The sequence below is a fragment of the Stegastes partitus genome, unplaced genomic scaffold (genome assembly GCF_000690725.1).
Source record: "Stegastes partitus isolate 25-593 unplaced genomic scaffold, Stegastes_partitus-1.0.2 Scaffold321, whole genome shotgun sequence".
NCBI lineage: Eukaryota > Metazoa > Chordata > Actinopteri > Pomacentridae > Stegastes > Stegastes partitus.
The window spans coordinates 1-18,486 of record NW_007578052.1 but is presented as its reverse complement, the minus strand read 5'-3'; the positions used below and the strand labels follow the sequence as shown (position 1 = coordinate 18,486).

The following is an 18,486-nucleotide window of genomic DNA, read 5'->3' as shown; positions in this document are numbered from 1 at the left end:
TTTTTAATTATTATTTTCATCCACAATTCAAAAGCAATGTCTTGTTTCACAAAATTATAATTTAGCAAGTTTTTTATTTATTACTTTTTTCATTTTCTAGTTGTTTGAGTGACTATTGTGAATTTTGCCTTTTCTTTAATGGAAGGGTATGAATGCATTTGAGGATGCTTATAAAAGTAATAGAGTGTCTGTAGTGTTCAGCTTTCAAGTGATAGTCTTACAAATGTAAACTTAAACACACCACGATAAAGGCTGATACATCAGTTGGTAAAAATAACTTTAATAACAATATCCGCTCTTGTTTTAACAATGCTAAATAAAAAACAGAACTATATTTGAAACATGACGGGTGCTTAAGTTAGTCTGACTGGGCTGCTGGAGTACATCACACAAAAATGGCTGGACGTCACTTTCCTACAATATCGTTTCAGTTACTGTTTTATTAGACATTTTCATCTATGATCATACCTGTTATCCCAGACTGAATTTGTCTGCCCGATTTGACTCTCTTCCAACGACTTATCGCACCATCTCTCCTGTCATTTTTTTTACGCCACATTGACACCTTGTTTAACTGTGATCAGTTGCAATGTTTTGAGTTTAAGACTGAAAGTGAGTAATATTCCTTGGCAGACCCGATATTTGAGCTTCGAGATGGAAAAGCTGTATGATTGAATGCTTTCCTGTTAAGTGCTTTTAAATACTTGAAATGACAGCAGGCCGTAAAAAAGAGCGCTACCAATGACGATGAGTAACATTTCGGTCTAAAAATATCTTCCATGTGACACTGACTATTACAGAATTATGTAGCAAAGTGAGTATGGTATCCCTCCTGACAATTACAGAGATTACTATTGCAATTGCTGTTTCTGCTTATGAAAGTGTGGATTAAAATAGCAGCCTGTACGAAGCGTGTTTTTAAAAATCTTTAACATGTTTTAAAATCTAAAACAGAAATGAAGCAATTTAATACAACATGTACATTTATTGCAGTATAGCAGTTAGTAGTACTTAGCAGGGTGGGCGTCGTTAAACAAAATGCTTAAGTAAATCCTGTCTCGTAAATAGACACTTTGCCTTTTGTGTGTAACTAAAGGCCTTGATACTGAGTCATTTCGTTAATGATAACTTAGTGTCAGCTTGTGTGCAGCAATTGAAATGCTGTAATAACATGTTTATGTCATTGTCTATCATGTGATAGCCATTTTGCGGCGTGCTGCTCTGTGTGTTTTTCTGAAATGTGAAACAAAAAGTCGACTGGTTGAAAACTATTTCAAACAGTTTTGCTTTGTTGACTAGCTTAAGAAATGTGTTTTAAACGGAAAGCAGTGTGTCAAAATGAAACACAAACCCCCTAAGCCGGCCCTGAGTCATTCATTGCCATGTATTACATAATCCTAAATTACATTTTATGTGTATTTCTGAAGGAAAACAGTTTTAAAATCACTAACTACTGCCACATTTTTGATGAGAAATGTAGTTATCATTATCTGCTTGATGGTGTAAATGTAATACCTCTTTTTTTTTTGTTTTTTCTTCTTTAGCACAACTTACTTTTCCTGTAGCATGTCACTGGAGCCCTCTATGTGAAGCAGTGGGTGGTCCCATGACTACCGAGGACCACTCCCTCGCCCAGGTCCCCTCCCCTGCATTCCCCTCCCTCTGCAAACCAGGAGCCCTACCCAGCTCCCTCTCCAACCACTCTGCTCAGCCCAGAGGAGCAGCCACACAGAAAAAAAAAGAAAAAGAAAAAAAGAAAAGAAGTTAAAATCAACTCAGAGCAGAGGAGGGAGGGGGCAAGGAGGGAGAAAACGCCCTGGAAATCTGGTTGATCGTGAAATAGAAAAAGAGTGACAGAATCCTAACAGACTGCGAAGTTGTGACATTGTGAAAGTGCTTTTCTTGGGCTGAGGAGAAGGGGAGAGGACACGTTTTCAAGGATGCTCAAGCTCGTGTGAGGCTTCTCGGGCGCCGAGGCTGCGCGCAGGTAAAGATGCACATTTTTGTTCTCTTGAACTCAAGTGAATGTTTTCTTTATGAAAAAACTTTGCCAGCTGTTTTTTTTTTTTTTTTGCTTCTGACTCAAGTGTGCTGCAAAAAATGACAAATCTCTTGTAACAACTTGGCCAAAGTTTAAACAAACAAGTTGCAAAAGTGTCTGACTTATCTGTCCAACATTCCTGTAATTTACCAAGAGCCACTTGTAGTGATTGTGTGTATGAGTGGTGAGATTGCAGTGACTTTTTTTCCCCACATTTTATTACATGAGCTTATCTCTTTTGTATCCCATGTCTTTTTTTCCTAAGGAGAAGTTTTGCAATAGGGAAGTTCTGTATGAAAACTCTATTGTGACTTGTTTTTTTTTCTGTGTGGGGTTAAGGTGGCAGTGATTTTGTGTTGAAATCATACATTTTTACCCCTTACTTAAAATAGTGCAGGGCATGAGAAGTGGGTGTGTACATGCAGCCACCACATGAATGCAGAGAACTTGACTGGAGTTGCGCACTTCACTTTTCCTTTAACAAAGGTTGTTATTATAGATGCATACACGTGTGGAATCAGCTTTGTAGGATGGATATAAGGTATCCTTGTTTGATTTTAGGCGCTTCAGCAACAAGAGGTGACACTTAAAAAAATACGGTTTGTGTAGTGATTTGACTATTGTGCGATGTGGATGACACACGAATCCATTGTCTTTGAGATAACAAGCTGTTTGATAGGGCTTTAGAATATCCCACACACTAGATGAAAGTTGACTGGAAGAAGAAGCGGGATGATAAAGCCGTCAGGTTTGATGATTGTGTCTTTGAGGCGTTTCTCTTATCTGTTCTTTTGCCGAGACAGGGAAGTTTAAAAAGTAAAGGTACATCTCTGCGAGAGCTCGCGGCAACGAGGCTGGGTGTGGATGCCTCTCCTTCACCTCCCTCCTCCCCTTCCTTTTTTTTTTCCCTCCCTCCCTTCTTGCTTCGCTGTCTCCTCACAGGGGCACACCCTTTACACAGACAGAGAAAAAAAAACATACACGCTGCAGACGGCCGTCGCAGTGGGTCCCTCCAAGTATAGCCAAAAGTCCTTCAAGGAGGTGCTGGGCAATGAAACGTGTTGAGCATAACTCTTTCTTCGCTGTGTTGTCGGGTGCTGTATGATTATCATTTAAAGCAAACGTCCTTTGTGGAATGTGGGTCTGAAGTTTCTGTTGCATAACAGAAAGTTGAAAACTCTCACTGCCTGCTTGGTTGTGAGGCATGTACATGTTAGTTTTTAAAGTCTTGGGCAAAGAGAGATTTCTTTCTCAATTTTTTTTTTTTTGGGTCTCTTAACCTGGGCGTGTGGCCAGGGTGTGTGTGGGGGGAGAAGAAGGGAGGAAGACGGGGAGAGAGAGAGAGAGAGAGAGAGTCAGGGAATGAGTTAGTGAGGGGGGGGATGGGCGGGGCGGGGGTGAGGAGGGGAGTAATGGAATGTAGTGGTTTGGAAAGACAAGCTAATTGAAACCAGGTTTGAGGCATAGAGGGGGGAGCTAAGACTTTGCACATTTGGGGAAAGAGAAAAACGCATTTCAGAAAGCCTAAAGTCGAGGGATTTCTCCTCCTGTTGTACGTTTAAAGCCCAAATGGCATCTTTTCAGGTGTGGTTGAGGCCAGAAACGTTACACGCAGCCTCGCCTGAGTTCGTGGTGATGCGTGCGATCAAGTTGAGCGAAAAGCACATAGAGAAGATCAGATATAATCCTTTGTTGAATCTCAGTTGGAAGTCAGATTTCACTGTGTGCAGTTTTGCCTGTCCTCCACAGCTCCCTCTTGCCACACCCAAAAGTCAGTTCAGAGGAGTGTTTGGGAGAGCTGCTTTTTTTTTTTTGCTTCACTCTATACTGTTTTTTTTTCCCCCTACAATGCGCACTTAAGCCACAGTGACTGCCCCACTGTTGTAAATGTCAACCATTTCTCAAATTGCCCCCGTCAAGTTGATTGATAACGGTACAAACTGCCTTAAGAGCCAAATAGTGACATGGGGTTAAAAGGTCTTTTAGTGGTAGGTTGTTGCTTGAACTGTAATATGTTAAGCATTCTTAGAATTGAAAAATTCAGGTTTTTACCAATAATATGACATGACATATGAAATGACACATGTCCCTACACGTGGATGTATACAGACGTATTATACATGGAATGTGATTTATATTTCAACCGTTGAAACTGCTCCTAACTGCCTGCAGCTGAAACGCTTGTCGGTTAACAGGCACCCATCTTGGCCTAGGGCGGATGCTGTTTGTTTAAATACTCGCACTGTCTACCGAAGCAGCAGCAGCAGCACAGGGGCTACATTATGCTGTCACCTGAAGTAATGTAAGCCATTTGGAATTCAAAAAAAAAAAAAAAAACGCACCATGAAATGTGGAAGACGCTCTATTGGTTAAATTTTGCTCAGTCATCACAGCTGACACTCACTCACTGGTTTTTAGCTGCACTTGTCACCTGTGTGACAAACAGCATCTTTAGTTGGCTGAAGAAAGGAACATGCCTCATGACTGTTTGGAACCTTGGCTTGACCATGTTAAGATATTTTTCACAGTGCTCGCCCGCAGCCTCTGCGTATTCTTGCGCTTTTGATTGACAGTGCGGATGAGAGGAGTGGCGGTGCTCATGCATGCCAGCGCGAAACGTAAGGAAACTGGTCTCTTGCACACTTCCTCTGCCATTTCCTCGTGGGCTTGTTGAGTGGGTGGTTGGAAGGAGGGACGGTGTGGGTTGGCGTAAAAAGAGGGAGACTGAATAGGCTGACAGAAGAGAGGGCGATTGCAATCAAACTATAGCTTATTATTTTCACACAAAACTGGGCTCTCAGACATCATTAAACTCCAGCCTGCTCAACCTGGAAATTGGTTCTGTAGAACAATTTTTTAGGAGCTCCAGTGAGAGAAGTTCAGTTTCCTTACATTTGCAAGTAAACATTTAACCGTAGTGTGCGATTTTAGAAAGTCTTTCTAGGCAACCCACCCAGCTGCCACTCCCTTCTCACCCATCCAGTGCTGGTTTGGAATGTTTCAGCATGTTCCCAGTGCTCTCTGCGGAGCGCCTATCATTAGCGTTGCTTTCCTTGTTGTTGAGAAATTGCGATTCGAGCGGTACGATGAGATAGTCAACACAAGTCACACACAATACCTCTCGAAGTCACACCCATGCACGTGCGAGGAATTCACCCTTGTTTATTGTGGCTTCGAACTCGGTGGGACTTTTGCAAGCATGGTACTCAGAAAGGGTGTGAAACATTTTTTTCTGATAAGCCAATCATTTGCAGCACTGCTCTTCCAAACATCTGCCGCAGGGAACCATCCAAAATCAATAAATCTTGAACAACTGTTGCCGTACTGCGCAGTCTACCTGCCTTACTGTCTCACTGTTCGATTCCATCCCCCCCATACAAAAATGGTTCTGCTGCCCTGTGTAAGGAATGACATGCAGCATCTGTTAGCAAAACTCTAGTTGGGGCCCAGAATGTCAGGGCAGCAGGGATTGGAATGTAAATTTAGAAATACATTCAGCTTTGTTTAGGTTTTCTTTATCTGGCGCAGGATACTCAAGGATGGCACTCCTCACCAGCCAACATTCCCTTGCTCAAAACAACTCTGCACTACTCTGGTTTGATTTAAATGCTAAGCATGAATGCATGTTCTTATGATCTGCTTATGCTTTACGTTCTGCAGCGAAGGAAGCCTTATTTCTATATATACATTCTGCTGCTATGGTTGCCATCTAGCCCTCCTCTTAACCTCCTTGCCCCTTGCTCCACGAATGGACTTGCATTTGCTCTTGTTCAAACAGCAGCTGTGGAAGACAAAAACAAAACGTGAATACATTTCCACATAAAACCGAGCTTGTCTGTTACATGACTAGACCTATATAAGATTTCTCTACATGTCAGTGAGGTTCCTCTGATATATAACTATGCAAACCATATCCTCCTCTTTCTTGCTCATTGGCATAACTAGTTATGCCAGTTCTAAATTTGCATTCTCAACTGAAATATTCTATGTCTCTGTGCAGAACAACATGTCTGTGCTTCTCTTCATCTCCATCTATTGATTTGTTAGTTGCTCAAAGTTTCTGGCTCTAAAATTGTCCGTGGGCCCCGGCCCAGGATCACTTCTCATTTCAAAACAGAAAAGCCAAGCTAGTTTGTTTCATTTTTGCAAAAATGTCACTTCTGTGCATGCTCAATTGCCAGTTCAAGCTTTTTGTATAGCACAATATTGCATAGATTGTCTCAGTGGGATTTATAGGCTCATAGCTGCCACAGTTCGTGATGCAGTTCCTCAGACTGAAGGAAAAATTCCCCTAAAAATCTTTGCACATACGGAAATAAAATGGAAGAACCCTTGGGAGAGGGTTCTTCCATTTTCCATGTCTAGGGGTGTAATAGACAAAAACAGTCACAGTAGGAGCCATGAGTTGTCTGGTATTAACTCCCCCATACAGAATAGAACTCTTCTGCTACTGTCCTTTTGACAACACAAGGCTTAAAATACAATTTGTATGAAAATCAAGGCATAGTCAAAATGTGCTTTCGACACAACCCCTGGCCTTGTTTGTGAACTCGTAAAAGCGAGAGAGGAGGATTTAAAGAGTTTTCTTCAGTTTTTCCATTCGGTGCATGACTCCTGCCAAAGTCACAATGGTTTAATCAGCAGCAGGCCAAGTTGGCGTCAGTGGGCAGGCTTTGGTCTTATGCAGGACTTGTGGTTTGGTTCAGGACTATGTGGACTATGGAGTGCAGAAAAGAACCATTTATTTTGACGCCCATTCCTTTTATATGCGTCACACATGCATGTCCTATCTGCTTTTTTTAAAGGAAAGACTAAAGACTGGGGCCTGCTGTGTCTCTTTTTGTGTCTGTTGTACTCGCTGTGTCAAACTACAATATAGCAAAGGGAACAGGGAATCTATTCTGTTTTGACAACAAGGCTGATTTGGTCACTATCCGCTCTCTCTCTTTGTCTTTCTGCACTGAGGTCTTTTTATTTGCTTCATAATCAAATCTTATCACTCCCCACCACAACTGATATACTTATGATTGAGCCGTAATCATTGTCACACTGTTCCTCTTTTCTGTTCACTAAATTGATTAGATTTGGTGGTCAGCTTTGATCAGTTTCCAGTGTGCTGTGACCTACTTTATTATAAACTATGACAGTCAAACAGTCCAGGTATGTGCCCTCAAGTGACAGGAGAGGAGATAAGGCCTGGATAGTGAATGAAATAGATAGAGGGAGTGCTGTTGCATCACCCTCGTGCAGAAGTGAAGCCAACTGAAATGATGATGTGAATGACTATTGTGCTGATAACGGTCATATGGACAACACAAGTGGAATCTGTCAAAAATGATCAGGTGTCCAGTGTGACTTCTAAACTCTCATTTGACATTGCATGATTCAGGGTGCTGTTAAAATTGCATATCTGACCGAGTGTGGTGTTATTGCTTGTTTTGGGTTTAACCTGGGGGTGAGGGGCTGACTGCGGGGGGGCGGGCACTCGGACAGGGTGCAGGGTGGGCAGCATAGAATGAAGCTGGAGTGAGAGTCGGAGAGAAAGAGGACATTTCTTTGGAGTTAGTCACCGTGGGGAGAGGCTGGGCTCCCTTCCAGCTGGCCTGACGGCTCTATCAAGGAATGTGTGTGACTGGAGGCCTGGGTGGGGCCGTGCACTGAGCTGCTCCCTCTGCAAGCAAAGCAAAGAGGCAGACCGATGCGATCTGAGTTGTAGGCTGCGGTGTGGTATTTCTACTCACGCCATGTGTTTTTATTCTCTTTCCCCCACTGTTGGTGACCACATTTAACCTTTCGAAAATACCTGCATATTTATGCTTGTTTATGTGTGTGTGGTCTTACAAAGGTGTCGACTGCAGAGGGTGGGGCAGCCCAGAGTTTGTTAACACTGATATGGTCATTGCTACAGAATCTACAGCTACTATGTTGCTTTTTACATCATATATTTCAAGTTAATCGCACACATAAAAATTTTGGCTTGTACAGATTTCACATACCCTGAATCGAATTTTGCTCTGAGCATCAGATCCAGGCAAACTCTGTCTCACATTAACTTTAAATTGCTATTTGTACCTTTGAAAATATCAGTCAGCCTTCACCTGAATGGCTCCTGACATGGCAGTCTGATTAATACGTCTCTGTAACAAGAGTACGGGTTGGAGAGTGTACACAGCTGCTGTGGCGCAAGTCTCCCCACACAAACATAATGACAGCCACATACTGGCTGGCATTTATCTTAGGGATATGTGCCAACTATTTTAGTATATTGAAAAACACATAAACAATGCGTTCTTGGGCAAAATTTTAAAGTGTTTTGTAAGTTTTGCGTGTCAGTGATTTCTCTCACTTTCTCTCTATTATATTACATAGGTTTTAAAAGCTGACTGTTTGGAAATGGTTTCTGCCTCGCAAACACCGTTATTTGACATAATTTTCCCCAAAGTAATGAGCAGTTTAGTTTATTGAACGTAGGGTATTTGGGAGGGGGAAGTTAATGACAGGGTTGGAGAGCCTGTCTCAGAAGAATTTTTTGGAGGGACATGTTCCTACCGGTAGATGCCTGTCTGTACACACATCAAGTCTGGTTCTGTTTGTACTGGGACTGACAAAGACAAGGCTTTGTTTCACAATATGCCGATAGGTTGACACAATAATCCTCATAAGGCCTGTAGATGTTGGGCTAGTTACAGCGAGGAGAAGTAAGATTGACTTGGCATGCAGAATGACACTTCAAATTATAACTACAATTGCAACAACATAAATTTTCTGCTCTTTTGGCATATATGGCTGCACGTTTGTGCCGCTATACGACAGTGGTTTTTTATGCTTCTCATGGTTATCTCTTGAATGAAGGAATAAGAGCAGAATAATGCATGAGCACAATTTCAAAGTACCCTGTCCTTTTCCAAATTCCTCCAGAACAAGATATGCTGCTCTTAACTTTAAATTTTATGCTTTGGCAAACTGAAATAGATTCTGGATAGTTAGTGTGTCTGTCTTTTCTGCAGAAGTGACGGCCACACCAAACAAGTAGCTGGATTTATTTACGTAAAGGGAGTTTTGCATAATTACTCATCAGGGTCAATACTGCTACCACTTGGTTGGTTAATTATTAAAGTCTCCGAAGGCTGTGATTGGTCATGAATGGACCATTGAGCATGTGCACTCAAATGCCATGAGTAAATCCTCAGTGTAACCACTGTATTTATTGTTTGTGTAGCATATGGGGACACACCTCTTAATGCGACAATGACATGTGTGAGGAAATACTTTCGTTATCTGTTGAGCATGTGTCTGAAATATGGTGTTTTATTGCCTTACAAGACATCATGTTAAATTCAGGACGGTTTTCTTTAAAGGCCTAATTAATTAAATTGAATGCTTATTTAAATCATATTAAGGAATCCCTGACCTTGTTTTTTGTTTTTCTGTCAACAGAAGTCAAGAAAAGAGGAACAAAAGCATCATACTGAAGCCCTTGGCTTTGCTTGAGCAATCCAAGGTAAGTGTTCTTAAGCATAATGCAAAAGAGCCACACACTGCATCTGTCACTGGTTGAATAAAGAAAAGGAAGCTGGGTTCCTTACTGCCCATCACTCCATTTAAGACCATCTAGTCAGTGTCACCTCAGCACAGTGATCTATTATGTGGCCAGACGCCAAACCTCTGTTGGAATGTTTGTTGCAAAGCCTCCTTTGAACCTGGAAGGTCATGCCTCCACCATTCAGCTGTGAAAGGCCTGCCTTGTGGAAACCTGACACTCGGCTGCTTCTGCTCCCTGTGCCTCCTATTTGCACCCCTCCTTCCTCCCCCCAGCGACCACCTGTTTTACTCGAGCCCCCTTTCCCCTTCTTATGAAACAACCTTGTCAAAAGCCCGCCAAGCTCATTCTGTTTTAACCATGTGCAGTCTGCAGCAGTGGACAATCCCTCATTCCTTTTGAGTGGAGGGTAAAGGGCGCAGAAAAAGACAAAGCTACACCCAAACTCTCTGTACCTTCTTAAGGCCAATGACAGGGAAAAAGAGATGTGTGTCCAGAAATGCTCTTCGCTTCCACTTTAGCTAACAGATGCTTTTGTCTGTCTGGCTGACCCCGCAACGCCCCCCTTTCCCAACACACATACCAAGCCATAATAAAACATGATAGACAGTCGAGCTCATCTGTCACCCTTTGCCCTCATTTTCTCCCTGCTTCCATGGTTCCCTTCAAAGCTTTTTTTTTTTTTTTTTAAATATCTCCTTCTGTTTGCATTTTTGCTAACATAGTCTTGTGATGACATCACTAATCAAATTCAAAAATATGTGGCTCAGGCGTGTCAAAGAAAGGAAAGAACAGAGGACCAGTTGATTGTCATGTCCTTCCGATTGAGTCACAGACTGCCTGCTTGTCTTATGATTCCAAGAACAGAAGCGTTTTTATTAAGCATCTGTTTACTGCACATTCCATATCTGATCATTTGATCTTTTTGGATTCTAAATATAGTTTATCCTACATTAAGGCATATTCTAAAGGGTGGCAAAGAAGGGATAACTGGGAATGAGTTTAGTAATGTAGGAAAAAGTTAAATATCCAGGTTTTCCTGTGCACAGCGCGGTGTTGTAAGCTTCTGATGAGACGCTTGTAGTAATCTTACATTCTCATTTCTGCTTGGATGCCTTCCCACTTCTTCACCATTAACTTGCAGGTTAACATTCCACAAAACAGTTTCACAGCCATTCCTTTCCCTTTCTCATTTTTTTTTCTATTTCCTTTTTTCTCAATCTCCCTCCCTCTCGCTATGTTCTTTCCTGCCCTCCTATATTACTTCAAGCCTCAGCTCCTCCCTACAGCCTGCTGCCAGAAATATGTCAAAACTGTGAGAACAATAACTGCTCAAATAGTTACTCATGGAAAGGCTCAGTGTGAGGGGAAATTCCAGGAGGAGAAATCTGAAAATACGTATTAATGATGTGCAATTATATATGAAAATAAATCAATGGATAGGGAGGGAAGGCAAAGAGAGAAAATACAAGAGTCTTTAGACTGTCCTTTTGAGTGAGAGAAATTAAGAAAATAGTTTTTTTATCTTCTTTATTCTTGAGGAATTTTTGTGAACACATATAAGTTGGCTATCTCTTCCTTCTCTGAGACATTTTCCCCCCTAAATACGTAATCCAGCAAACAATAATGTGTGCATTGTTTGAGAGCTAAAGTGGTTAATGTTCACTGCCAGCTTCTCAAACACTGAATAGTTTTTCAATGTGAAAAGAATAAAGTGACAGAACCAAGATCATGTGATGGTTTGCAAGCTATTTTTGTCTGTTTTTACTGACTGAATGAGGAGAGGATGTGGATGTGTAAAATTAGCCACTTTGTGACCCAGGGGAAAATACAAATCCCTTTTGGTTTAGTTAAAACACTCTTAGAATTAAGATACTATAAGTTAGTTCACCTGAGTGAACCTGGGTCTTTGGCATCACAAACAGCACTGCTTATCCCTTCCATACTCACACAATACAGCTGTAATTGCTGCATATAATGTTGTGGCTTGAGGTCTTAATAGATTCATGTTTCAATCTTCAGTCAGGTGACACTGACAGAAACAATGAGACAGCGAGAGGGAGGAGGAAAGAGGGGGGACGAATAAGAAGATCAGGTTGTAGATGCCTGCAAGTGGTTGGCGTCATCTTTGGCATAAACTCGTTCTGTTCTCTGGTGTTATCGCTTTCAGTGACCCTAGCTTGTGTCATTCAGTCCTGAGAGTCTGCAAAAGTCTATTTCAGAAAGAGGGTTTAATATTACCTCAAAGCATTGCATGCATTCTCCAGTATTCTCAATCACACAGAGTCAGTCTATTTATTGACTTGCGTTAATTGGTGCATTGCTTGGTTAAATGCCCTTGGATGGGGTCCAACAAACTTGGGAGACCAGTTTGCCAATCACATTAAATTCCAAACTGTCTCTTTGTTAATGCTTTCTAACACGCCCAACTTTCACAAAATGCCTGCTCTTTTGTGACACACACACACACCTGCCAGAGAGTTTACAATATTTTTGACACTGTGTCACATAAAGTCACTGCAGCAAATCCAGCTATTGCTACTGTATGTATTCAAGCAGTCTGGCAGCATGGTCATATTTAAAAAAAAACAACAAAAAACAAATAACAAGCTGTTTACACTTCCTATGGCTGAGATACAGTTTTGTTAGGAAACAAACTATCCCACTTGCACACACCCACAGAAGCACAAAGAACTCAGATTTGCCAGTGTATTGTTTTACATCCCAGCAAACTAGCCCAAACATCAATAATGTTTTTTTTCTTCCCCCTAACCTTCTAATTTGTTTAAAATACTGTATAGTGGCAGCATGGCAAGAGTGGCAGATGGTTGCTGAGTGAGTGATGCGTGTTACCGATCCTTTTGAAACAGCTGTTTCTTTATCTTTGCCTCTGGTTCCTCTTGTTTCCAGCAGCTTGTTATCACGCAAAATAATGTGGCAGCTACAGTAAATGAGGAAGGGATTTGTGGGTGACTGGCTGAATTATATTATTTACAGTGGTGCAAAATAGTACGTAAAATATATTCAAGTGTGTGTGTGTGTGTGTGTGTGTGTTTTATTATTTCCCAGACTGACAATATTTTGGCAGATAATAATAAATATAAGCATCTGTTAAGTGTTTTTTCCGCCAGTCATAGTTTCGTTAAGAGTCTTTATTCAGACCTTAAAAAGGTGTTTTTAATCACATAGGAATCCAGCTTTTAAACTACGAGCCTTGCAATGTATTCGCCCCCTCCTCCCCCAAATGATTTGTCTCCAATGGCATGTTAGAGGTATTGAGGCAGCTTGAGTTTGCATGTCTTATCCACTTTCCAAGCTGGTCTCTGGTTGTTAACTTCCCTCATAAAGACACAGGCACTCAACCACCACAATGATTCACATCCTGTTTCTTTTGAGCCACCCATGGATAGGCTTTTGCCATTTGTATTGACCGATCACAAGCAAATAGAAAATTTGCAGAAACCAACTTAATGGCTGTGGTAAGCAGCAGTAGAATGATTCTCTCACTGAAATGACTTTGGTAATCGAGCTTTGTCGGTGTCTGATTTTGCAATATATTTCATTTAAAAAAGTACTTAAAGTACTGCTGCCGCCGATAATATTTATCTACATTCTTCGCAGTCAGTAGACCTCCTGGACACTGATTCGTTGTTTCATGCATTGAACCTTCAACCTGATGTTCAGGTGGTAGAAAGGGTAGTTTGTTCATGTTAAAGTTTGAAGTTTTGTGCAGGTGTATGAATGTAGACAGCTATCTTTGAGCCAGTAACTGAATCCCAAATTGCTCCTGATGTAGGTGCCACATGAGAAAACTATAAGTCACCCTGGATGGTGTGAACTAAATGAATACAATGTAAGAACATGCAAACTGTCTCTGGCAAGATAGAGACACATAGTTGAAACAGCTTTGGGTAATTCAATGAGTGGGATGTGGAGAGTTTGATATTAATGAAACAATGTGTTGTCTGTTTTGAAAGAGGAGAGGCGGTAGGACTAATCAGCATGCTTGAAGAGGCATGTCTGGGAATGATGTAAACACACCTTATTATTGCAGTTATTTTTTGCAAATGTGCTTCCTGTATAGCACAGAGAGATAGACAGTGGTAGAAAAAACAGTTGTGAATTTCAGTTGGCTTGATATGAGCTGGTAGAAACACGGTGAATTGTTGTATAATTGTTGCGTATTGGAGAGAAAATTGTATGACAGCCAGTAGTACCTACGTCTGAAGTGTAATGACCACACCTAAAAAGTAATATATGTGCTAATACTGTATCACAAAGTTGAGTTGTGGTTATAAATTCACTTAAAACACATACTTAACCTAGACTGAAACTGGTATACATAGCTGTCATTAATAAACAGGATAAGAAGTTTGAATTGTGTTTTCTGTATACAAATACATACATGTTTCAGTAAAAGACTACTGAATGTAGATGTGCATATCAATAAAAGAGGACAACATTCGTGTAAGTTTTTGCAACTCTGTGGGTGTTTTCACAAAGCAAGGCAACTTCAACCATGATTGTTCTTTCTATTGACTTTGGAGCTAGCTGGGGTGTAGGCCCATGATCAGGCTGCTTTCCTCAGGGCAAGGTGTGGTCTGACTTCAACCAAATTTTCAAAACACAAAGCATCATGGAGGGAGGGAGCTGATGGTTTAGTGCTTAGGGAGGCAGAGGCTGTGTTGTCTGAAAGAGTTTTAACACCATCTAGTGTTCACCTTTAGGTCCTATAATGCACACTACTTCTAGAGTGGGGGTGGTAAATTTTTCATGTGGACAACTATTGAAATTGTTTTAACGTGGGAAGAAGAACATACTATCTAGAACAAAATACTTCCCAGATCGATTTTGTTTTCATGCTTAATATTATCTTTTCTTTACACAGGAAAACAAAAAGACAGAGTTTCCATCACACAAGGGCTGAAAAAGAGAGACACAAAAACAAGGTATTTTATAAAGTTAAGGCCACAGTTCTTTTTATAGTAACTTCTTGTTAACTACCATGTGCTATTTCTATTGAAACCCATTGTTTGTATGATTATGTTTACAGATGGCTGACGAGGAGGACACCAGGGAGGTGCTATTTCCAGACTGGGAGGGTCCAGACAAAACTGGCTTGACCATTGAACAGACAGGAGGAGAGATTTTTGTTAAGGAGGTGAAAGGAGAGTCACCTGCAGCACGATCTGGAAAAGTATATGAAGGTAAGCAGCATCTTTCATCAAAAATTAAGTAAGATTTGTCTCACCTAAATGCAGACTAAACTTGGTTTTATTTCCAGACTTTTTAACTGCTCTCTCCACTTGATTATTTAGGTGACCAGATAGTGGGAGCCACTGTCTACTTTGATAATATGAGCTCAGAAGAAACCGCAGAGCTACTGAAGACACTGAATCGACACAAAGTTGGACTGAAACTACAAAACAAGGGAGACAAATCCCCTTGCTGCTCGCCCTTGAGCACACCATGTCGTTCACCAATAGGCACCCTGACATGGGAAGGGAAGACCCGCTTCGGAGGTTCCAGTCCAGACATCATTCTTGTAAGTTCCTTTACTGAACTATTAGGACCACAGATTTGTTTGTAGGGAAGCTACTGGACTACTACATGATGTACTAATATTTTCATGTTGTGTGATTACCTGTTTTTCAATAAACAGAGTGGGGATGATGAAGACTACAAGAGAATATACACAAAAAAGATTAAACCAAGGCTGAAGTCTGAAGACCTTGCAGAGGGAGTAGATGTTCGCACAGAACGGCATAGCAGCACGAGCAGCGATGGCAGCACAATCACTACCATCACTCGCCGTATCACCACCTACACAGTGGATATGCCGAGTGGCATAAGTGAGCAACTTGAACTTTCAAGCCCAGACTTCAAGGGGCTAAGGCATGAGTCTGGCGATGGCTCTCCTCGCATCAGAATCTCACATGGCAGCCCTTCAGGTAAAGCGGCAGCAGAGGAGGGAGTTTTTGAGTCGAGCAATGTAACTTACACTGGGCCACAGGTTAGCTCCACAGAGACACGCTGGGGCAGTGGGGGAGGTCAAACCACGACATTTATAAGAGAGGGAAAAGAAAGAATTACAGATGTTCGATTTAAAGGGCCTAATTTTGGCCTAACAGTTGGTAAAGGCCAGGAGGGCACTGATATGTCCAGAGGGACCGAAGAGCAAAGAGATGGAAGTTTTCAGGTTTCAGGAACAAGCATGTCACTAAGAGACAGCACAAACACTGGCAATAGACATGTTACAATAGGAGGGTTGGGAAGTGCAGACATAGCCTCAACAGATGAAAACGGAGGGTCAATAACTCTGCCTTTGCCAGGAAAAAGCATGCAGATTTCAAGTACAACCATAGATAAAACACAAGTGGGAAGTTTTGACACTAGTGTAGGTGAGAGGAAAAACGTGACAATATCTACAACCAACAGCAGTCACCCACAGACAACAGGATCAGGCAGTACTGACACTCCAAATGTCAGACTTAGCAGAGGCTCCACGGAAAGTGACACTGAATTGAAAGGTAGCAGGTTAGGAGGAACAACAATCACAATAGGAAATGTTGGCTCAGGATTTTCCTCAGGACCAGGCAAGATTTCAGTGACAGGTATGGATGTCAGCGTTACAGGTTCGAAGTTGAAAGGTGACAGAGATGTTAATCTGCCAAGCACAAAGGGAGAAATAAAAACATCTGGAATATGTGGTGATGCTGACATTTCATTACCTGTGACACATGGAGAAGTAAAGAAATCAGAGCTGGACATCAAAGGGACAGATATGCAGATGAAAGTTCCCAGTGCTAACATTGAAGGATCAGTTGTCAGTGTGAGACTTCCAGAGGCTGAAAGTGACTTCAAAGAACCTGAAATAAACTCTAGCATTCGAGTCAAAGTACCAAAGAGTGATAGCAAATACAAAATGGAGGTTAAAATTCCATCATTATCTGGGCCTGACAAAGATGTAAGCATAAAGGGTTCTAAGATGGTGGAAAAGCTTGACGCAACAGTTTCTAAGGCTGATGGAGAAATACTAGCACCCAAAGAAGACAGTGAAGGTCTAGCTATAAACATTGACAAAAAAGAAGGAGATTTGAAAATGCCTCATATAAAGATGACATCATTTGGAGCTAAGGCACAAAGTGTTGATGTAAATGCTCCGAAGGCTGACATTAAAGCAACAGAATCTTCTGTTGAAAACACAGATGTAAAAATAAAGGGACCCATGTTTAATGTGCAATCTGGGTCTGTTCCAAAGATCAAGGGAGACACAAAAGGTCTTCATGTTGACATTAAGGGAGCACAAATAAACATTACTGGGCCTGATGCCGCAATTGATGCTCCAACAAAGCAGGGTCAAGGTCTTGATGTAAAACTTACAAAATCCGATACTGACACTACAGCACCTAAAGTGGACATTAAATCACCAGGAGTTGATGGTGGGGGTCCTTATGTAGACATGACAGGACAGAAGTTCACAATCCCTTCCACAACAGTCAATGTCAAAGCACCTCAATTTGACATTAAAACATCGAGAGTTAATGTAGAGAGCCCAGATGTGGACATAAAAGTGCCCAAAGTGGATACTGACATGAAGGGACCACAGGGTGGATCAAAAATCAAAATGCCATCATTTGGTCAAAAGGTCAAGGGTGCAGATGTGGATCTTCCCGAAAGTGAAATTAATGCAAAAACACCTAAAATTGATGTTGAAGACCATAATGCAAGAGGACAAAAGATGCCAGATGTGAATTTCAAACTTGAGGATCCAAGAGTGGCAGGAGATATAGATGCATCAGTTCCAAAGATTGAAGTAGACATAAAGGAGGTAAATATTAAGGGACCAGGTGTTGACAGTGAAGATCAGAAAGGTGGATTTAAAATGCCTAAATCCTCAATTTCAACATTTGGAATAACTGGTTCAAAATGGGAAGGGCCAGAAGTTGATGTTGGTCTTCCAACAGCTGAAGTTAATGTGAAAGCAGCTAAAGTGAACATCAAAGGGAAAGATGTGAGTCCCAGTGGAAAACTGACAGGATCAAAATTCAAAGTGCCGGCAATTACAGATCCCAAAACATCCATGCCAGATGTGGATTTAAGTGTCAAAGATCCCAAACTTGAAGTGAAAGGGAATATGTCAACTCCAAAGATAGAGGGGGTCATAAAAACATCTAAAGTTGACACCAAAGGTCCAGAGGTTGTCATTAAAGGTCCAAATGTGGAGGGTACAGTTTCTGATATAAACCTTCCCAAAGCTAGCATTGATGTGAAAGCACCTAATGTTAACATCAAAACTCCAGAGATTGACATTGAAGGTCCTGATGCAAAAATCAAAGGACCCAAAGTTAAAATACCAACCATAACAGGACCAAAGATGCCAGAACTTGACATCAACCTAAAAGGATCTAAAGTCGAGAGACATGTGAATGTTTCAAATCTTGAAGGAGGTATAAAAACTCCTGAAATGGACATTGAAGGACCAGATGATGATACTGAAGGCCAAAAAGGTAGATTTAAAAGTCCTAATATTACAAATCCAGCATTTGGCATCAAAGGCCCACAAGTAGAAGGTTCCAACGTTGACATAAACTTACCCAAAGTAGACATTGATGTAAAAGCACCTGTTGTTGACATCAAACAACCAGACGTTGATATTGAAAAATCAAACACAAAACTCAAGGGACCCAAAATCAACAGGCCAAATGCTTCAGTTGAGATCAAAGGGCCAGAAATTGACAGTGAAGGTCCCATGGGTGGATTTGAAGAGCCCAAAATCAAAATGTCTTCTTTTAACATTAAAGGGCCAAAATTGGGTGGTCAAGATATTGACATTAATCTTTCCAATTCAAACACTGATGCCAAGGCACCTAAAATGGAAATGAAAGGGCCAGAATTTGATGTT

At 41.3% G+C, this 18,486-nt stretch overlaps 1 protein-coding gene across 1 annotated transcript; it reads left to right on the top strand.

Annotated features, from left to right (window-relative positions):
• Positions 1-1,671: 1,671 nt before the first annotated feature.
• Positions 1,672-18,480, top strand: LOC103358581 (neuroblast differentiation-associated protein AHNAK-like; the record flags this gene model as incomplete). The annotated part of the gene is made up of 6 exons (XM_008283603.1): positions 1,672-1,987; positions 9,479-9,542; positions 14,470-14,530; positions 14,635-14,788; positions 14,900-15,126; positions 15,244-18,480. Coding segments are annotated over exons 4-6 (3,618 nt in total), but the record flags the coding sequence as incomplete, so codon positions are not given.
• Between the last annotated feature and the right edge of the window lie 6 nt (positions 18,481-18,486).